The following is a 23,373-nucleotide window of genomic DNA, read 5'->3' as shown; positions in this document are numbered from 1 at the left end:
CTTAAAAGTCTTATCTCCAAATACAGTCACATTGGGGATTACGGCTTCAACACATGGATTTCAGGGTGACACAATGGAGTTCATAGCAAGCACTTGAGGAAAATAAAGGAGTAAATCTTCCTGACCTTGAATTAGACAAAGCCAAGTTAGACATTACATCAAAAACCATAAGCAACTAAAGAAAACATAAGCTGGAATTTATCAAATTAATAACATTTGTGCTTCAAAGGATCTCTTCAAGAAAGTTACAAGCAACCTGGAATATGATAGAAAGTATTGACAAATCACATATCTGATAAGGGAGTGATATCTATAATATATAAAGCATTCCACAGATCAATAATAAAAAGATAATCTAATTTTAAATAGGCAATGAATCTGAGTTGACATTTCTCCAAAGAAGATATTTAAATGGGCAATAAGTACACAAAAAATGCTGAACATTATTAGTCACTAGGCAAATGCAGATCCCAATAATGACATACCACATCACACCCCCTAGGATGGCTAAAATAAAAAAGACAGAAAACAACAAATGTTCCTGAGGATATGGAGAAATTGAAATTGTTATACACTGTTGGTGGGAATGTAAAGTGGTACAGCCACTTTGGAAAATAGTCTGGCAGTTCTCAAAAGGTTAAGCAGAATTACCATATGATCTAGCGATTTCACTCTTAGGTATATGCTCAAAAGAAATGAAACAATGTTCACTCAAAAGCTTGTGTAGATACATGGATGTTCATATCAGTATTATTTATAAGAGCCAAAAAGTGGAAACAACCTGAATGTCCCATCAACTGATAATTGGATAAATATGGTACATTCACAAAATGAAATATTCTTTAGCAATGGAAAAAATGGAAGCATTGATACATTCTACAACACGGATGAACCTTGAAAACATTATGCTAAGTGAAAGAACTCACACATGAAAGGCCACAAGTTATATGATTGCACATATATGAATGTCTGGTAAGGCACATCTATGGAGACATAAAGTAGATTAGCAATTGCTTAGGTGGAGGGAGAGGGAGAGAAAGTCTTGAAAGGAAATGGGGAATGACTGGTAATGAGTACAGGGTTTATTTTAGGAGTGATGAAAATGTAAAATTGAGTGTGGCAATGGTTGCGGAACATTGCAAACCCTAAAAACCTTTGAACTATATACTTGAAATGGGTGAATTATATGGCATATGAATTATATCTCAATAACATTTTTAAAAATGAAGGAGAAGGGCTTATTGATAGATGAGTACAAGTCAATGTAAGTGGAGTAGACCACTGAGTTGGCCTCATTTCTGAGCTCTGCATGTTTTAGTATGCTTTAAATAGCACTGCCATCTTTGGCCTTACCCAGCTCTACCTCATTTCATTTCTGTATATCCTTTGTTCTTCAAGTAATGTCATGGCTCCACAAAGGGGACAGGATGCAGAGATCCTGAATGTATGGTGTTGCCTCAAGAGACAGGTCCCTCTCCTGTGGTTAACAGGGTTGTTTAAGATCATTCAATAAGTCATTATTGATGAACATCTACTGTTCAATATTATTTAATATCATTCAAAAACTATGTGAGATACTTTTAGGGACTATAAATATAAATAAGAAATGGTTCTTTCCTTCAAATTTAGGTATAGATTTATTTATAGTACAAAGTAAAAAGTAAGTTCATTACAGCAAGGAAAATAAAATTCTGTGAAACACAGAAGAGAAGAATCAGTGACAGCATCACCAAGGAGATACAATTTGAGCTGGGCCTTGAAAGAACAGTTAGGATTTCAAGATGTGGATGAGGCCATTTAAACCATATCATGAGCAAAGGGACGGATGATAGAAATGAGGCTTTTATATTGTATAGTGGGGGCACCTGGTTGGCTCAGTGGGTTAAAGCCTCTGCCTTCGGCTCAGGTCATGATCCCAGGATGCTGGGATCGAGCCCCGCATCGAGCTCTCTGCTCAGCGGACAGGCTGCTTCCTCCTCTCTCTCTCTCTGCCTGCCTCTCCACCTACTGGTGATCTCTGTCTATCAAATAAATAAATATATTGTATAGTGATTTGTTAGCTGTGACACAAGTCTGAGAGATGGACAAAACCGTTTTCACACCCTCTGCTTTCTCTCTGTCTCTGAGCAAGCACTCTGGCACACAAAGGGGACAAGATAAAACTGTGAAGCTGATGTCCAATATTATATCTATCATCTCTTTTTCCTCTCTCTAGCAAAGAAGTTAAGGTCATTACTGCTACAAGAAAGACACATTGCTAATGCAAGTGCCCTGTGCTGTGGTTGCTAGTTTTGACAGAGCCATGCATCAGGAGGAGTTTGTAGTCTAATGATGTGGATCATACAGTCCTTTTTAGCTTTAAAGTTAGAGATCAGGAGGAGTTTGTAGTCTAATGATATGGATCATACAGTCCTTTTTGACTCTAAAGTTAGAGTTCTGTGATCTAAAACATCTGTCAATAGATCAAAGATTTAAATGCAAAAAAAATGAAATTATAGGGGTGCCTGGATGGCTCAGTCAGTTAAAAGTCCAACTCCTGGTTTCAGCTCAGGTCATGATCTCATGCATGGGTCGTGGGATTGATCCCTGCATCAGGATCCATGCTCAGTGGGGAGTCTGCTTGAAGATTCTCTCCCTCTGCCCCTCACCCACTCTCTCTCTCTCAAATAAATAAATAAATTTTCTTAAAAAGAAATTATAGAAGTACCAGAAACAGCCATGGGATAAACCTTCTTAATTAAATAGTCTAAGAATAAAGTAAGACAAAAACAAAGACGGAAGCAAACCAGAAGAGACTATAAGGAACAAACTGTGGGTTGCTGGAGGGGAGGTGGGTGGGAGGATGGGATAATGGAATGATGGGTATTAAGGAGGGCACTTGATATAATGAATATAATGAGCATTGGTACTGGATATTATATTTAAGTGGTGAATCATTAAATTCTACCCCTGAAACTAATAATACACTGTATGTTAACTAACTTGAATTTAAGTAAAATCTTAAGGAAAATAAATAAATAAACATTTCTGATAAGAAAAATATACTGTAAACAAAGTCAAAGTTTAAACTAGGAAAAATACTTGCAACACATATGATGAATAAAAGGATAATTTCCTTAATATTCATCAGTATGTCAGTAACTCAAAAACCAACAATTCCATGGAAATTGTGAAGGACACAACCAAAAGTTCATAGGAAAAGAAATGTGGATGGCTTATAAACATATAAAAAGACTCACAACCTGACCCACAATTAAAAGAACCACAAATTAAACTACAGAGATTTTATTTCTCCTCCATTACAGTGGCAAAGATAAAAAATTTTTATTAAAGCCTGTGTTGACAAGGGCATAGGAAGTAGGCGGGCAGGGCTGATTGGTATGTAAACTGTGGAACTTCTTTGCAGAATAACTTGGTGATGATTATTAACCTTTAATATACACATGGTGAAGTATTTAGGGAGAAGTGTATTAATATTTGCAACTTACTTTGAATGTATCAAAAAAGGTGGATTGATGGATAGATACATATGTGATAGAAAATTATAGTAAAATGTTAATGCTTGATTCCAGATGATGTGCATACAGATGTTCACTGTAAAATTCTGTCATTTTTTCTGTTTGTTTGAAAATGTTCACAATACAATGTTGGGGAAAAATAATATGCATAAGTCTGTGACTCAGCAATTCTTCTAAGAATTTACCCTGGGGAAAAAAAAAGAATTTACCTTGATATACTGGTACATGCGCACAAAGATATACATACATATGTATATATGTGTATGTATATATATATGTGTGTGTGTGTGTGTGTATCATTCATGTGTGTATCTCATATATTCATGTATATCATATGTATCATATGTGCATTTATTCATATATATATATATTCATTACAGCATTAGTTATGGTGATGAAGCATTAGGTACAACCTAAATGTTTTCAATAGGGAAATGGTTATATGATTAGCCATTTAGTGAAATTCCATGTAGCCATTAAAAAAAATAAGGCAGATATCTTTAAAATTGTCTCCAAGATATATATGAAAAAAGCAAAGTACAGTATAGTATATAGCTCCTTGATACTTTTTATATATGTGTAATATTTCTCTGAAAGGATACAGAAGAAACTGGTAAGACTGGTTTCTTTTTTATGTAACAGAATTTTTATTAAATATTACATAATTAAATAATCATTTAAATATTAAATTATGTGACAGGATCACTTCACATATCACACAAACATTACAAAATGTGAAAACACAGACTCCTTCTGCCTCCCTGGAAATCTTAGCATTTGGAATACCTCATGCAGCACTTCAATCTTTTAACATATAAATAGATCTCTTTTTTCAGGTCTGTCAAAGTATAATTTACATACAATAAAATCTATCCATTTAAAATGTACATTTCAATGAGTTTTAACAAATGTATAGTTAAACCTGTTCTGTCTTGTGTTGTTAATTTTAGCCATTCTGACTTCTTTCAGAGAAGAGATTTGGCAGGGGGAAACTGATGAGATTCTGGGTGGGAGAAAGACTTTCACTGTATGCCTATTGGTATTTCTTTATGGGGGGGGACAGAAGAGGGGAGAGGAGTTTTGCTTTTGTTTTGTTTTGTTTTGTTTGAGAGGAAATCATTTTTAATGAAAAATGTATCATACTATACATATTGGGAAGCAGTATAGCATCTTGGTTAGGAACTCAGTCTCTGAAGTGAAACAGAAGTTGATAGTTGGGTCCTGGTTTCACTATTTATAGTTAAATGGTCTTAAGCAAATAATCTCTCTAAGCCTCATGGAGAAAATAGAGGTACCCACTTCTTAGGGTTGATGTAAAAATTAAATTGATAATTCATGCAAAACACTCAGTTTGTAAGGTATAACTATCTTGTATAGTTTACATTTAGAATAATTATCATTTTTTACTCCAAGAAGTATAGTTTTAAGTTCTTCTTAAAATCATAATCTTTTTCTACTTCTTGCTTAGTATTTAGACTCTCTCCAACTCTTTTTTGAAATATTTGTCTTTCTTCTTCCAGATACCTTAAGGCACATTATAAATTAATTCCTTGTAGAATTAGGAGTCTGAGATTTTCTGTGGAAACCTACAAATAACAGTTAAAATACTTCCATGTTTTAATATGCTGGTATCTCACATAGTCAAATACTAGCTTAGGTCTGATTTGTGGTTTTGCTTTTATGGTTTTGGAATCAAAGTGCCTCTCATTGTTCCATTACTTAAAAAGTAATGTGATCAGTTAGTTCCTGTGGCTGCCTATAAAGCCTATAGTGATAATTGACCAGCTCTGTAAAATTATTGTCTTTTTCCTCAGGACTTCATATCATCCACAGCCTAGATGAAGTCAATTTCATACAAAACCTTGTGTTTTACATTGAAGCTGCATATAAAACTGCTGTAAGTACTCATAATGGGAATTGACTTTAAACATATGATGTTTCTAAAAATGCTGAACAATCCATTCCTTTTCCTAATGCTGCCCCTTATAGTGAACCAATCTATAAGGCTTCTGGCAGAAATTGCCTTCAGCCTCTTTCTTTGCTAAGCTCAGTGATCCTTTTTGCCTTCTCTCCAAAGAAGTTACAGAGAAAAAAGTGTCAAGATGCTATGCTTGCACTCCTGTCAAATTCTGTAATATCTCATGTCATGTATTTGGGAATCTGGAACTAAATTGTGGTCTTATTTTAATGGTCTGTGGTCTTAAATAGGAGCAAGATGGCCAGGGAGTATAATGGGTCAGTTAGCTACTTAGAAATAAACTGTAGTCATATGTTTAATATTATCTGTAGACATTGATTCAGTGCTTACTATACAAAAAATAGTTCCTTTTTCTCACAACTACTATATGAGATAGGTTTATATTAAATCATAATGTATTTAAGATCTCTCTCAGGGATCAGTGTTCTTCAGTGCATAATGTTCATTGTTTTGAAAATGGCTGTGTCACAAATAGTCCAGTTTTTTTAGTCGTCTATTGTTTAATTTGTTTAGTTGTTTTTTAGCTATTTTAGATGGGAGGGTAAACCTGTGACCTGTCACTTCATATTTGTTAGAAGGATAAGTTTGCATAGACATATTTGATGCAAGAGGACAGTATTTGTTGACTGATCACTTTGCCTTCTGGTACCATAGGCCTGCTATGGTCCAGGGTACAGGTCAGTGTTCTCTCACCTCTCCATTGAAGCCAGGGGTTGCAGCAGTAGAATTAATGATATGTGCCTTCTCATACTCTAATCTTGCTGCACAGATTAGGGTAGAGCTGGGTTTGAGGACAAGTGAGGCTAGCCATGGGATAAATATGACTTACCTTCCAGAAGCTTCACTTTAACTCAGAGATTTGATATAAAAAGTAATTTAAGGTAAATATAGAAACAAATATAGGGGTGTGTGTGTGTGTGTGTACACATGGATATTGCCAAATTCTGTTCAATGGGAGGGCCTAGAAGCAATGACACCACAGTGACAATGAGCACCAGTGCCTAGGTCTTGGATTGTAACTATTCATTCTGTAACAAAAGAAACCAGGATTCCTTGTAAAAGTGGTTGTTTCTAGGGCTGGGGGGAGGAAAATACAAAATCAAACTACAGTATCCTGTAGTGACAGAAAGTGAGGAAGTGTTCAGAAAGAATGGGGCATGTCTGAAGGATGCAGGAGCCAACCTGGAAGAATTCCCAATGGCTAAAGCTGGAATAATTTGAGCAACAAAACAAATAACAATAGTATTTTATTATAACCCAGAGAATAACCTAAATATCTCTAAGTTTATTCTGATATAAACAAGTGAATAAATGAATGAGGGAGAAAGGAAAGCTCTTCGTTAGAGAAGGATTGCAATTAATGACTGTAGAGGTAATGAAGGAACTAAAAAATCACCACTGAAACACGACTGTAATAATTGTTGCAAACAAGATTCACCAGGGGATGCTAAATTAGTGGGTAGATATTTGAGGAGATACAGGATATTTGCACAGTTGTAAAGTATCTTTCTCAAGATAGTTACTAATCACAAGGGGGAAAATAGTAGCAGTAGAACAGAGAAACCCCACAGACACCATCTTAACCACATGATGAAGGTTAACATCACCATAATAAGACATATCAATGTCGTGTACTCCTTGATATGATACAGTGAGAAGGACACAACATAAAATCCATAGAAATCTTGATAAAAAAATGCACAATCTTTATCTAATGAAGAGAAAATATCAGGTGAACCTAAATTGGGAGAAATCTATACAATATTTGACCACTGATCTAAAAGTGTCAAGGTCATGAAAGACAAGACTTGAGAAATTGTAACTGATTGTAAAAGACCAAGGAGTTATGACAAATGTAGCGTGGTATTCTGGATTGGATCCTGGAACATAAAACGGCTATTAGTGGAAAAACTGGTGAAATCCTAACAAAGTTCATAATCTGGTTACTAGGATTATAGTAATGTTAATTTCTTAGCTTTGATAAGTGTGCTATGGTTATGTCAGGTGTTAATGTTAGGGGAAGTATAGTGAAAGGTATATGAGAACTCATTGTAGTATTTCTATAACTTCTCTGTAAATCTAAAGTTATTTCAATAAAATGGTTTTTTTAAAAAGTAATTTAAAATGTTATCTTTATATTATCGAGGGGCTATATACAGCTATGGTTAAGAATTTACACTTTGGACAGAGAGTACTTGTACTCTAATCCTAGCTATGTCACTTATTAGCTTTGTGGCCTTGGGTGAGTCACTTAACCTCTCTTTGCACCTTAGTTTCATCATCTATAAAATATAAGGATTAAGGAAGATAGTGGTATAAAGTGCATAAGTTAGTGTATGGTACATTGTCAATGCCAATCAAGAGTAAAATTAGAATAGATATTTAAGATAAAACACTAGGGTGTTGCTTTCTAGACCCCCTGAGTATCTGCCTTGAAAAATTTTGAGAAGTATTTCTCTACATGAACTGAGTTATAGTTCTTAGGCCTGAGGAGTCTTCCAACTTATCAGAGGTCCCAACAGAATTTGAAGCTACCAGGAAAAGAGCTACAGGGGCAGCAACTCATTGGTATCTCCCTATTGAGCATCATGGGTACACATATGTATGGTGAATTAGCTACTATGTGTGTCTTTTATTGAAGAGTTATGTGTCTAGTATGCATTTAGTAGTGATGACTTGCTAAAGGTATGTTCATTCTTTTATGCTAGGATTTTGGGATATGGGAACGTGGAGACAAGACCAACCAAGGGATCTCAGAATTGAATGCCAGTTCAGTTGGCATGGCAAAGGTAATTTTCCTTGCTTTGTTTGTACCAACTGTGGGGTAAGAAAATACACCTTTACCATAGATAAAGGCTTAACCTGAATTTGGATCATTATCAAATTGTTCTTTTAAGACACAGGCAAAATTCAGATTCTCCAATAGAACTATGGACATGTAGGGAAAGATTTATTTCATTAGCTCCATATGTGTGTATCCAACTGCTTTTGTAGCATATCTCTATTTATGTATACCACAGAGATCTCCGAGAACATACTTTTTTTAAAGATTTATTCATTTATTTGAGAGAGACAGAGAGAGAGGTGAGTGCACATGCACACGGGGGCCGGGCAGAGGGAGAGAGAGAATCTCCAGCAGACTCCCCACTGAGTACAGAGCCCAAATCAGGGCTTGATCCCACGACCCCAAGATCATGACCTGAGCTGAAATCAAGAGTCAGACACCTAACCACCTTGGCCACCCGGGCGCCCCAGAGAACATGTCTTAAACTAAACTCATCTTCTCTACCATTATAAAAACAAAAAGAGGCCATGCCCATACACCAGTTGACAAAACTTGATTATCAGGAAACCATCTGCCAATCCTGAACCCCCATCAATCTCCTGCATCCCACAAGTCATCATCATTATCATCATTTCTAACTTTCCACTTGACTCCATCCTTTCCTTCCCACTGCCACTACCTTAATTTCAGCTCTTATTTTTGGAGACAACAAGAAGCCATAAAATAGAAGAGCAGGAATAGGATCAAACCTAGCTATTATAATGATAAATATGCAAGACCTAATTGAAATTTCCCCTGCCGAAAGACACCGATTGATTCTAAAAAGATAATACACCCCTATGTTTATTGCAGCTTTATTTATAATAGTCGGGATATGGAAGCAACCTTAGTGTCCACCTATAGATGAATGGATAAAGAAGATGTCTCACACACACACACACACACACACACACACCACACATAACACACATAACACACATACACAATGCAATATTACCCAAACATAGAAAAAAATAAAATCTTGCCATTCATGACAACATGGATGGATGTAGAGGGTATTATACTAAGTGAAATAAAACAGAGAAAGAAATAGTATATGATTTCACTTATAGCTGGAACCTAAAAACCAAAACAGTTAAAGAAGAGCACACAAGAAGAGCAACCTAAATTTCCAACAACTGTTAAATGGTTAAATAAATAAGAGAGAATATTATGTTGAAATAAAGAATTTTCATAATATGGAGAAACATTTATGCTCTAATATTCTAACCAAATTTTATATGAAACATGATCTCAACTATAGGCAGATTTGCATAAAGGAAACTAATAGGAAACCTGTCAGAAATATTAGCATTATTTTGGGTGATTTTTTTTGCCCTCTCTGTAATTTTTAATATTTTCAAAATATTCTATAACAACTATGTTTTACTTTTATAATCAGAAAAGTGAGAAATTAATAAGCAAATTCTATTTTAAAAAAAACTTCTGCCTCGATGACTAGTAACTTTCATCTTTAAGTCAATCATAGTATCTTTTATCTTCAACTTTTTTTATACTTTTTTAAATTTTTTTATAAACATATAATGTATTATTAGCCCCAGGGATACAGGTCTGTGAATCTCCCAGTTTACACACTTCACAGCGCTCACCATAGCACATACCCTCCCCCATGTCCATAACCCTACACCCTCTCCCTACCCGCCTCCTCCCGGCAACCCTCAGTTTGTTTTGTGAGATTAAGAGTCTCTTATGGTTTGTCTCCCTCCCAATCCCATCTTGTTTCATTTATTCTTTTCCTACCCCCCAAACCCCCCACATTGCATCTCCACTTCCTCATATCAAGGAGATCATATGACAGTTGTCTTTCTCTGATTAACTTATTTCACTAGGCATAATTCCCTCTAGTTCCATCCATGTTGTCGCAAATGGCAAGATTTCATGTCTTTTGATGGCTGCATAGTATTCCATTGTGTATATATACCACTTCTTCTTTATCTGTTCATCTGTTGATGGACATCTAGGTTCTTTCCACAGTTTGGCTATTGTGGGCATTGCTGCTATAAACATTCAGGTGCACGTGCCCCTTCGGATCACTAGGTTTGCATCTTTAGGGTAAATACCCAGCAGTGCAATTGCTGGGTCTTAGGGTACCTCTATTTTCAACTTTTTGAGGAACCTCCCTGCTGTTTTCCAGAATGGTTGCATTCGATTGCATTCCCACCAACACTGTAAGAGGGTTCCCCTTTCTCCGCATCCTTGCCAGCATCTGTCATTTCCTGACTTGTTAATTTTAGCCATTCTGACTGGTGTGAGGTGATATCTCATTGTGGTTTGGATTTGTATTTCCCTGTTACTGAGTGATGTGCAGCACTTTTTCATGTGTCTGTTGGCCGTCTGGATGTCTTCTTTGCAGAAATGTCTATTCATGTACTCTGCCCATTTCTTGATTGGATTATTTGTTCTTTGGGTGTTGAGTTCGATAAGCTCTTTATAAATTTTGGATACTAGCCCTTTATCTGATATGTCATTTGCAAATATCTTCTCCCATTCTGTCAGTTGTCTTTTGGTTTTGTTAACTATTTCCTTTGCTGTGCAAAAGCTTTTGATCTTGATGAAATCCCAATAGTTCATTTTTGCCCTTGCTTCTGTTGCCTTTGGCAATGTTCCTAGGAAGAAGTTGCTGCGACTGAGGTCGAAGAGGTTCCTGCCTGCGTTCTCCTCAAGGATTTTGTTGGATTCCTTTCTCACATTGAGGTCCTTCATCCATTTTGAGTCTATTTTTTTGCGTGGTGTAAGGAAATGGTCCAGTTTCATCTTTCTGCATGTGGCTGTCCAATTTTCCCAAAACCATTTGTTGAAGAGGCTGTCCTTTTTCCATTGGACATTCTTTCCTGCTTTGTCGAAGATTAGTTGACCATAGAGTTGAGGGTCTATTTCTGGGCTCTCCATTCTGTTCCATTGATCTATGTGTCTGTTTTTGTGCCAGTACCATACTGTCTTGATGATGACAGCTTTGTAATAGAGCTTGAAGTCTGGAATTGTGATGCCACCAACTTTCGCTTTCTTTTTCAATATTCCTCTGGCTATTTGAGGTCTTTTCTGGGTCCATATAAATTTTAGGATTATTTGTTCCATTTCTTTGAAAAAAATGGATGGGATTTTGATAGGGATTGCATTAAATGTGTAGATTGCTTTAGGTAGCATAGACATTTTCACAATATTTGTTCTTCCAGTACATGAGCATGGAACATTTTTCCATTTCTTTGTGTCTTCCTCAATTTCTTTCATGAGTACTTTGTAGTTTTCTGAGTATAGATTCTTTGCCTCTTTGGTTAGGTTTATTCCTAGGTATCTTATGGTTTTGGGTGCAGTTGTAAATGGGATTGACTCCTTAATTTCTCTTTCTGCTATCTTGCTGTTGGTATAGAGAAATGCAACTGATTTCTGTGCATTGATTTTATATCCTGACACTTTACTGAATTCCTGTACAAGTTCTAGCAGATTTGGAGTGGAGTCTTTTGGGTTTTCCACATATAGTATCATATCATCTGCAAAGAGTGATAGTTTGACTTCTTCTTTGTGATTTGGATGCCTTTAATTTCTTTTTGTTGTCTGATTGCTGAGGCTAGGGCTTCTAGTACTATGTTGAATAGCAGTGGTGATAATGGGCATCCGTGCCATGTTCCGAACCTTAGCGGAAAAGCTTTCAGTTTTTCTCCATTGAGAATGATATTTGCGGTGGGTTTTTCATAGATGGCTTTGATAATATTGAGATATGTACCCTCTATCCCTACACTTTGAAGAGTTTTGATCAGGAAGGGATGCTGTACTTTGTCAAATGCTTTTTCAGCATCTATTGAGAATATCATATGGTTCTTGTTCTTTCCTTTATTATTGTTTCATATTGATTGATTTGCAGATGTTGAACCAAACTTGCAGCCCTGGAATAAATCCCACTTGATCATGGTGAATAATCCTTTTAATGTACTGTTGGATCCTATTGGCTAGTATTTTGGTGAGAATTTTCGCATCTGTGTTCATCTAGGATATTGGTCTGTAATTCTCTTTTTTGATGGGATCCTTGTCTGGTTTTGGAATCAAGGTGATGCTGGCCTCATAAAATGACTTTGGAAGTTTTCCTCCTATTTCTATTTTTTGGAACAGTTTCAGGAGAATAGGAATTAATTCTTCTTTAGATGTTTGGTAGGATTCCGCTGGGAAGTCATCTGGCCCTGGGCTCTTGTTTGTTTGGAGGTTTTTGATGACTGTTTCAATCTCCTTACCGGTGATGGGTCTGTTCAGGTTTTCTATTTCTTCTTGGTTCAGTTGTGGTAGTTTATATGTCTCTAGGAATGCATCCATTTCTTCCAGATTGTCAAATTTGCAGGTGTAGAGTTGCTCATTATATGTTCTTAGAACTGTTTGTATTTCATTGGTGTTGGTTGTGATCTCTCCTCTTTCATTCATGATTTTATTTATTTGGGTCCTTTCTCTTTTCTTTTTGATAAGTCTGGCCAGGGGGTTATCAATCTTATTAATTCTTTCAAAGAACCAGCTCCTAATTTTGTTGATTTGTTCTATTGGGTTTTTTTTTTTTTTGGTTTTTATTTCATTGATTTATGCTCTGATCTTTATTATTTCTCTTCTCCTGCTTGGCTTAGGCTTTCTTTGCTGTTCTTTCTCCAGCTCCTTTAGGTGTAGGGTTAGGTTGTGTATTTGAGACCTTTCTTGTTTCTTGAGAAATTCTTGTATCGCTATATACTTTCCTCTGAGGACCACCTTTGCTGTGTCCCACATATTTTGAACAGTTGTGTTTTCATTATCATTTGTTTCCATGAATTTTTTCAATTCTTCTTTAATTTCCTGGTTGACCCATTCATTCTTTAGAAGGATGCTCTTTAGTCTCCATGTATTTGGGTTCTTTCCAGATTTCCTCTTGTGATTGAGTGCTAGCTTCAGAGCATTGTGGTCTGAAAATATGCAGGGAATGATCCCAATCTTTTGATACTGGTTGAAACCTGATTTATGGCCCAGGATGTGATCTATTCTGGAGAATGTTCCATGTGCACTAGAGAAGAATGTGTATTCTGTTGCTTTGGAATGGAATGTTCTATATATGTCTGTGATGTCCATCTGGTCCAGTGTGTCATTTAAGGCCTTTATTTCCTTGTTGATCTTTTGCTTGCATGATCTGTCCATTTCAGTGAGGGGAGTGTTAAAGTCCCCTACTATTATTGTATTATTGTCGATGTGTTTCTTTGATTTTGTTGTTAATTGGTTTATATAGTTGGCTGCTCCCATGTTAGGGGCATAGATATTTAAAATTTTTAGATTTTCTTGTTGGACATTTCCTTTGAGTATGATATAGCATCCTTCCTCATCTCTTATTATGATCTTTGGCTTAAAATATAATTGATCTGATAGAAGGATTGCCACCCCAACTTTCTTTTGATGTCCATTAGCATGGTAAATTGTTTTCCACCCCCTCACTTTAAATCTGGAGGTGTCTTTGGGTCTAAAATGAGTTTCTTGTAGACAGCATATTGATGGGTTGTTTTTTTTTTTTCCATTCTGATGCCCTGTGTGTTTTCATTGGTGCATTTAGCCCATTTACATTCAGGGTTAACTATTGAGAGATATAAATTTAGTGCCATTGTATTGCCTGTAAGGTGACTATTACTGTATATTGTCGCTGTTCCTTTCTGGTCTCTTACTTTTAGGCTCTTTCTTTGCTTAGAGAACCCCTTTCAATATTTCCTGTAGGGCTGTTTTGGTGTTTACAAATTCTTTTAATTTTTGTTTGTTCTGGAAGCTTTTTATCTCTCCTTCTATTTTCAATGATAGCCTGACTGGATATAGTATTCTTGGCTACATGTTTTTCTCGTTTAGTGCTCTAAATATATCATGCCAGTTCTTTCTGGCCTGCCAGGTCTCTGTGGATAAGTCTGCTGCCAATCTAATATTTTTACCATTGTATATTACAGACTTCTTGTCCCGGGTTGCTCTCAGGATTTTCTCTTTGTCACTAAGACTTGTAAATTTTACTATTAGGTGATGGGGTGTGGACCTATTCTTATTGATTTTGAGGGGGGTTCTCTGCACCTCCTGGATTTTAATGCTTGTTCCCTTTGCCATATTAGGGAAATTCTCTACAATAATTCTCTCCAATATACCTTCTGCTCCCCTCTCTTCTTTCTTCTTCTTCTGGAATCCCAATTATTCTAATGTTGTTTTGTCTTATGGTATCACTTATCTCTCGAATTTTCCCCTTGTGGTCCAGTAGTTGTTTGTCTCTCTTTTGCTCAGCTTCTTTATTCGCTGTCATTTGGTCTTCTATATCACCAATTCTCTCTTCTGCTTCATTTATCCTACCAGTAAGAGTCTTCATTTTTTATTGCACCTCATTAATAGCTTTTTTTATTTCAACTTGGTTAGATTTTAGTTCTTTTATTTCTCGAGAAAGGGCTTTTATTTCTCCAGACAGGGTTTCTCTAATATCTTCCATGCCTTTTTCGAGTCCAGCTAGCACCTTGAGAATCATCATTCTGAACTCTAGATCTGACATATTACCAATGTCCATATTGATTAGGTCCCTAGCCTTCGGTTCTGCCTCTTGTTCTTTTTTTTGTGGTGAGTTTTTCCACCTTGTCATTTTGTCCAGATAAGAATATATGAAGGAGCGAATAAAATACTAAAAGGGTGGCAAAGACCCCAGGAAAATGTGCTTTAACCAAATCAGAAGAGACCCCAAATCGTGGGGGGAAGAAAGAGGGTAAAATGAAGTTCAGAAAAAAAAATTTTAAAAAGAAAACAAAGAGAAAATATAAATATAAATATAAATATAAATATATATATAATACTGATGATTAGAACAGGGTCACCCACTTAATTTTGGGAGTATTTTGGTCTCTTAGAAGAAACTACCTCCCAAAATTTTATAGAATGAAAAACATGTATAAGGGTAAACACAATGAAGGGATACAATATGACTATAAAGATGAATTTTTTCTTAATTTCCTGAAAAGGAGTTGATAAGATAAGTTGGTTGGGAGAATAAAGAAAAAGAAAGTGGAGAGAATTTGCTCAGGCTGGAGACTAGAACAAAGCCCTGTGCTAGATTTAGGGTGTATTTTGATCTATTAGAAGAAGTTGTACCCCAAATTTTTTTAGAAGAAAAAACCCTATGTATATACAAAAAATAAAGTTAGATACAATTAAGGATAAAATATGACTATAATAATGAAGGTTCAAAAAATATTTTTTATGAAAGGTATTGTTAGGATAAACTAGTTAAAAACGTTAAAAGAGGAAAGTGTAAAAGTTTAAAAAAAATTTAGCAGAAGAAAAAAATAAAATTAAAAAAAAATTACTTTGCAAGACTGAAGAATCATGGGGGAAATCCATGAATTCCATGCTTTGCTTTCTCCTCCTCTGGAATTCTGCTCTTCTCCTTGGTAACTGAACTTGGTCTTGGCTAGATTTCTTGTTGATCTTCTGGGGGAGGGACCTGTTGTAGTGATTCTCAAGTGTCTTTGCCCGAGGTGGAATTGCACTGCCCTTACTAGGGGCCAGGTTAAGTAATCCACTCAGGTTCGCTTTTGGGAGCTTTTGTTCCCTGAACACTTTCCATAGAGTTCCGGAGGACAGGATTGAAAATGGCAGCCTCCCAACCTCCGGCCCAGAGGAGCCGAGAGCTCAGGGCACCACTCCTCAGTGTACCCTCAGAGAAAAGCGCTCAATCACTCCCGTCTCCCTGGCCTCCGGCTGTGCTCCGAGCTCACCCAGCCTGTGACCAAGCTTCTCTGTCTCTGGCACACAGCCCTGCCTGGAGTCTCCAACCCCACAGATCCCTGAGCTCTTCCAGGGGCTTCTCCCCGGATCTTGTGGGGTCCCTGCTCACAGAGCAGTGGCCTGTGCCATGGATCACGATAAGGTAACCCCCAGTTGAGAGCTCACTCCTCGGCTCTGTCTCTGTAGCCCACTTCCCTGCTCTAATACCTGTGAGCTCTGCGACACTCAGCCCTGATTGCTCTGTGACCCCGCAGGACCTGAGGCCATGCTGTCCCCGCGTGGGCTTCACCCTGGGTTAGCCTCTGGAGCAATGTCCCTCAGTGGAGTGGACTTTTAAAAGGTCTGATTTTGCACTCCATTGCTCTGCTGCTTGCCAGGAGCCGGCCCCTCCCCCCGCAGTCTATCTTCCTGTTGCCTTGGATTCACTTCTCCGCCGGTCCTACCTTTCAGAAAGTGGTCAATTTTCTGTTTCTAGAATTGCTGCTCTTCTTCTCTTCGATCTCCTGTTGGATTTGTAGGTGTTCAGAATGGTGTGATAAGCTATCTAGCTGATCCCCTGCTACCTGATGTCATCTCAGCCTGCTACTTCTCTGCCATCTTGACTCCTCTCCCCCAATCATAGTATCTTTTTAGGGTATTCACTTCTCTCTGCAAACTCAGTGATGTACCAATACCTAATGGCTGTTGCATTTTAATATCTTATATCCACACAACTTCTAGCATTTTTTATGTGCTGGTATCATAATTGCAGCTACCCTACCAAAAGAGTGGTTTACTGTGAATTCATCTGTGCCTTATTCAAATTATTCTTAAAGTATGGTGCTTGGCTTGATAATGCTATAACTTTATCTATGCTGTATCTTTTTTTTAAATGCATTTTTAAAGAATTCAGCCACTGGAGATAAAAATAATAAAACAGTAAGATTTTAAAAATAAAATGTGTTTTTATTGAGGTGTAATTGGCATATAACATTGTGTAAGTTTGGAGTGTACAACATGTTGATTGAATACATTTTTATTGCAAAATGATTACCACCAAAGTGTTAGGTAACACCTCTATCACATCATATAATTATCGATGCTATTGTGAGTGGGATAGTTTTATTTCTTTCTCCAGATGTTTTTTTGTTGTTAATGTACAGAAATGCCACTGATTTCTGTATGTTGATTTTACATCCTGCAACTTTATTGAATTCATTGATTGGTTCCAGTACTTTTTGGAGTTGAATAATGACAATTTTACTTCTTCCTTTCTGATTTAGATGCCTTTTGTTTTTTTGTCTTGCCTAATTGCTCTAGCTAGGACTTCAAATATCATGTTGAATAAGAGTGGTATGGGGCGGGCATCCTTGTCTTGCTCCTGATCTTAGAGGAAAGCTTTCAATTTTTCACTATTTTTTTTTTGTGTTCATTTGAATTCCAATTAGTTTCAGGTGTGCAATATAGTGATTCAACACCTATAACACCCAGTGCTCATCACAGCAAGTGTTAGCTGAGGGTTTGTTATATATGGCCTTTATTATGTTCAGGTATATTCCTTCTATACTGAATTTGTTAAGGGTTTTTATCATGAAGGGATGTTTGCAACCTCCATCTTGACTGTCTCTGGGATAATATGGGAGGCAAAGAAAAACTCAGAGGCCCCTGGAAATAAAGAATGCTACATTGTTTTTTCTGTTCTCCTAAACATATTCAAAATGACTTCATATGCACTGATATGATACTGGGGTACAGGGAGAAGAAATCCGTAACTTTTGTGGAAAATGTACTTTCTTTCTTTGCTCTTCGTAGGCAGCCCTGGAAGCCCTGGATGAACTGGACCTGTTTGGTGTGAAAGGTGGGCCCCAGTCAGTTATCCATGTCCTGGCTGATGAAGTGCAGCACTGCCAGGTAAGAGAATAATGAACAATGTTATAGAAAATGTTATTCTAACCTAGACTCAGAATGAGCATAGCCTTGAGAATAAAGAGACTTGAGAGTACATAATCTGATTTATTACCATGTGCCAAAAATGTTTCCTCCAGTCTTCCTGTGCTAAGAATAAGCCTGATATAGCATGAACTATAACATAGATCATAGTCCTGTTTTCTCATCCATGGTTATAAAAGGATCCCATCATAGTATGTGGAATTCTCCACTGTTGTCCTATCAAGCGCCTATGGGGTCTCCTTCTTTTCTAAATATACCAAGAGAACAAGAGGTGACTGATTTTGACAGTTCTTCTTGATAGTGGCTTTGAAACATTCTCTTGTCCCCAGTTGGCTCTAGATTTAGATGTTTGGAGATTAGACTGTTTAAGTAGTAAATATGTATCTTCAGTTTTGTTTAGGGGTACTCTTTGTATTGAAAGAGTAAGGTTCTTCTCATTGGCGAGATGTCTTTCTCCATCTTCAACCCCTGATTAAATAACAATAATGAATATAAACTCATCTTCTCATTTTAAAAATATGAAATTTTCCCTGCAAAAGAGAAATGTCAGCAGTGTAGAAGCTGAGCCTTCCACATCCTGCTTTCTCAGCAGCTACATTTTCTCTTATCTTTACACTTCAGTGGTTGCTAATGGAGCAAGGGGATTGTGGACAGATGATGTATAGAGTGTTCTTTATCCATTAGCAGCTGTTTCAGAATCAGGATTAGGAACCATTGAGAGCAGTATTAAGACAAGGGATGATGTACAGAAATAGCTAGTTTTCTAAGCTCTCACTTAGAAGGTATTATTGAATTATTATGGAATTCACTGTTGAATATAATTGAATCATTATTATGGTAGATTTTGTCTCAAATGATCCTCTTCCACATAGATCTTTTGACTAAAGCTGTCAGTTTTATAATCCCAAGTTATTTACTAATGTGCCACTTTTGACTTCCTTTTTTCCTTTTTAGTCTATCCTTAATTCAATACTCCCCCGTGCTTCAACATCCAAAGAGGTAGATGCTAGTCTGCTTTCAGTTATTTCCTTCCCAGCCTTTGCAGTAGAGGATAGCCAGTTGGTAGAGCTCACAAAGCAAGAAATCATCACCAAGCTTCAGGTATGTCCATACGTGCCCTTCTTTTCTTTAAGGCTTTGACTTAAAGGACAAATTAATATTGTTGGGGGCCTTGAGTCAGTGATTTAACCAAATGATCAGAGTTAACACCACCAGTAATAAAACATACTGACGCCGTATATCCCTGATACAGTGCCCTGAAAAGTGCACAGCACCAGTGTGGTATCCATGCAAATAATGCCTTATCTCAGTTTAATCACGAGAAGACACCAGACAAAACCAAATTGAGGGACATTCTACAGATAACTGATGAGCTCTTCAAAAGCATCAAGGTGATGAAAAACAAGGAAAGACTGAAGAACTGTCACAGGTTGGAAGAGACTAAGGAGACATGATAACTGAATGCAGTGGGATCCTGAAATGGATTTTGGAACAGAAAAAAAAAAGTCATTAGTGGAAAAACTGGCGAAATCCAAATAAGTTCTCTAGTTTGGTCAATAGTATTGTACAAAGGTTAATTTTTTAGCTTTGATAATATAGAAGGACAGTGGATGAAGGGTAATAGGGATTCTCTGTATTGTTTTTTCAACTCTTCTGTAAGTTTCAAATTATCTAAAAATTTTTAAAAATATATGTTGTCTTTTTTAAAAAAAGCCTGTTGCTCTCTTATGAGCTCTGTGAGCAGGACAACACAGATTAGTAATTGGGCTGTTACAGACTTACACTGTGGTGGAAAGTGATGGAGAAGATAATATTAGAAACTGCTTTAGGGAAGAGCCTGTAACTTAGCCCTCACTTGAACTCACATTGATTGCTGAAATCAGTTTCTGCTGCTCATCTGATATCAGAGGTTTTTTTTTTTTTAATTACATTTTATTATTTTTTTAAATACTGTATCTGTGTTGGTGATAGATCGGCGCATGTAGCTGTTGCAAAGCATGTATTTCTGATGCATTATATGACTGCACCAATGTACATGCTTCTGACTTCTTTTCTCTGCATTCCTAGGGCCGTTATGGTTGCTGTCGCTTTCTGCGAGATGGGTATAAAACTCCTAAAGAGGTAGGTTTCTTTTACCCAAAATGAGTCCACGGTAGAATGGTCACTATTGTCTGCAGTCCATTCAGAGAAAATACTTGATGTATTATACATTGGCTACCTGAACATAATTTTTTTTTTTTAAATACGCAAAAGTGCTCGCTTCGGCAGCACATATACTAAAAAAGTACTCAGAAGACAAAATACTTAGCTCACTGGTGATACTGAAAATAATCACACAATAGGATCAAAATAACTCATGTTTGCTACCTTCATTGGGCTTAGTAGCCAGGTTCGATTTGTGAGTCTTTATGGATTAAATAAATTAGAGGAAGGTGCAGTCCTTCCACTTCTTTTTTTTTTAAGATTTTATTTATCTATTTGACAGACAGAGATCACAAGTAGGCAGAGAGGCAGGCAGAAGGAGGGGGAAGCAGGATCCCTGCTGAGCAGAAAGCCTGATGCGGGCCTCCATCCCAGGACCCTGAGATCATGACCTGAGTGGAAGGCAGAGGCTTAAGCCACTGAGCCACCCAGGTGCCCCCAGTTCTTCCACTTCTTGCAGCTGGTTGGTTTCAGGAAAGAGCTACTGATAGATGCTTAAATCAGTGGATGAAAGTTTAAGCAGAAACAGAATATTTGAATAGTCTCAAAGTATCTCCCTTCCAAATATTTCATTATTACTAAGGGGAAAAGCTTTCCTTCGATAGATCTTTCTGGCCCTTTTCCACCTTTTGCAGTTGGTTAGTTCTAAACAGTACCTGATCTTGAAAAGTTAATATCTTCTGTTCCACTAATCAGAAGTTCTCTGCAGAATTGTCAGTGGAGAAAATTATTATTAAAGGGAATGAATGGTCAAGAAGAAGCACTTCACTGGCAATGTAAACATTGTTTAAGGCTTTTTTTAATCATTGAGCTCAAACTCTTCTGGTCTCCTTCCCTTCTTCCACTTTATTCTTTAGCCCTATTGATTTCTATCTCTACCAACCTATTAAAATTATGCTTCAAAATATCATCAAAATCTCCTAAGTGATCAATCCAATAGTCTTTACCCCATCCTTATTATACTTGACTTCTCTGTAGTACAGTGCTATTACCTACCTGCCCCTCCATTTTCTTAACATTCTCTTCCCATTTAGTTTATACAACACTACACTATCCTAATTCTTCTCTTTTTGTTCTTTCCTCACCAAACTATGAGGGTTTACCAAGATTCTGTTCTTGGGTAATTTGCTCACTATATGTAGGTACTACATCTGTAACTTGTGCTTCAAGTGTCACCTCAACGAGCATGGTTCCTGAACCCTCATCTCTTGTTGTCCTTGTAAACATTTCTATTTGTATGTTCTGCTGCTACCTCAAACTTAACAAATATAAAATCACAATGAATCTCACTTCTACATACACCTACCCATGGTATCATTGTTACCCCAGTTCTACTAGTTACAAGTCACATCACAAAGTACTCTCAAAGGGAGGGAGAATCTGTACATGCCCTGCCTTCTCTGAAACAATCAGAAGTGAAAAGCTGTATTGTGATACCTTTGAATTAAAGACAGATGGCTGACTTTGCAGTGATAAGATAAACTTTATTGTGTTTTTACCAGGATCCCAGTCGCCTATACTATGAACCATCTGAGCTGAAGTTATTTGAAAACATTGAGTGTGAATGGCCACTGTTCTGGACGTACTTTATCCTCGATGGGGTCTTCAGTGGCAATGCAGCACAGGTAATATGCCGGGGAAAGAGACTTTCAGCAGAATATTTTTAGTATGTCTTCATCTTTCAGTTAATGGCTGTGCTGACCCTGTGACCAAAGGGAAATCTTCCCTAATAGTCTTCTAGAGTCTTCTAGAGACTGATACTTGAGGGCACTAGGTTAAGAGTTGGAAGGCCTTTATGTTGCCATCATTCAGACTTGGCTTTTAACAAACATAGAGAGCAAAATGGCAAGCTCTGTCCACTTGCTTCAGTTGTTAGAGGTACTTGACTTTTCTTCCTGGCTGTATGTGTGTGTGTGTGTGTGTGTGTATAAAATCTTGGAAATGATGTTCTGACTTTAGCCCCCACAAAAAAAACCCAAACAACGACCCATTTATCTTGTCCTTGCCCCCCCAAACATGGTCATCATCACTTTTTTGAGCTATATGAATAAAGTACTTTAGAAATCATCATTGGTGTGGTATATATATACAATGGAATACTATGCAGCCATCAAAAGAAATGAAATCTTGCCATTTGTGATGACGTGGATGGAACTAGAGGGTATTATGCTTAGCGAAATAAGTCAATCAGAGAAAGACAACTATCATGTGACCTCCCTGATATGAGGAAGTGGAGATGCAACGTGGGGAGTTTGGGGGGTAGGAAAAGAATAAATGAAACAAGATGGGATCGGGAGGGAGACAAACCATAAGAGACTCTTAATCTCACAAAACAAACTGAGGGTTACTGGGGGGAGGGGGGTAGGGAGAGGGTGGTGGGATTATGGACATGGGGGAGGGTATGTGCTATGGTGAGTGCTGTGAAGTGTGTAAACTGGGCGATTCACAGACCTGTACCCCTGGGGCTAATAATACATTATACGTTTATAAAAAATTTAAAAATTATTAAAAAAAACCATCATTGGAAAATAGTGAGACTGGGAGATTTGATCAAGGAAGTTTAGAGTCAGGCATTCTACAAATTGGCTATGGTCTAAACTTGAACATAAATCCAACACATTTGGAAGTCACTTATACTTGGCTACATAAAACACAATTTTGTGTAATTTTAATGCTTTGGCCAATATTAATCTGTAACTGCCAATATGACTTAAAAAATAGGGTTACACCAAAGTTTCATGGGCCACAAAGTGCTGTTCTACTCTAAATTTCAGTAAATTAAAAGCTCTTTTAAAGAAAGCAAATAAGATAAGCAGTAATAGAAATAACCCACCCTATTTTGATTCTACCATTTTTCTCAGTCCTTCTCAAATTCCACAGAATTTTTCATAAGAAACTTTTCTTCCTCAAAGAAAGATGCATTTATCAAATGTGCCTACTAAGTACAAGGCACATTCAGGCTTTTTGGACTCAGGGGCGGGGGTAGAGTTGGGAAACCTGGATTCTTTTTTACTCATTTTTTTCTGCTTCCCCCTGACTCTTGTTTTTAAAAGTTTTTATTTATTTATTTGAAAAAAGAGAGAAAGCACAAGTGGGAAGGAGGGTCAGAGGGAGGGGGAGAAACAGACTCCCCAGTGAGCACAGAGCCCAATGCAGGGCTCCATCCCAGG

The 23,373-nt window shown here is 37.1% G+C and overlaps 1 protein-coding gene across 1 annotated transcript in view; it reads left to right on the top strand.

Moving 5' to 3' along the window:
- Positions 1-23,373, top strand: part of PHKA1 (phosphorylase kinase regulatory subunit alpha 1) — a 140,823-nt gene that overhangs the window by 25,172 nt on the left and 92,278 nt on the right. The window contains exons 5-10 of the mRNA XM_080795004.1: positions 5,333-5,415; positions 8,205-8,285; positions 17,864-17,962; positions 18,956-19,102; positions 20,069-20,122; positions 21,706-21,828. Coding sequence (XP_080651130.1) covers positions 5,333-5,415; positions 8,205-8,285; positions 17,864-17,962; positions 18,956-19,102; positions 20,069-20,122; positions 21,706-21,828 — 587 coding nt within the window. The remainder of the gene's footprint in view (positions 1-5,332; positions 5,416-8,204; positions 8,286-17,863; positions 17,963-18,955; positions 19,103-20,068; positions 20,123-21,705; positions 21,829-23,373) is intronic.

This window comes from Martes martes (assembly GCF_963455335.1).
Source record: "Martes martes genome assembly, chromosome: X".
Classification (NCBI taxonomy): domain Eukaryota; kingdom Metazoa; phylum Chordata; class Mammalia; order Carnivora; family Mustelidae; genus Martes; species Martes martes.
The sequence above is the reverse complement of the archived record's forward strand: the minus strand, read 5'-3'. Positions and strand labels throughout refer to the sequence as shown.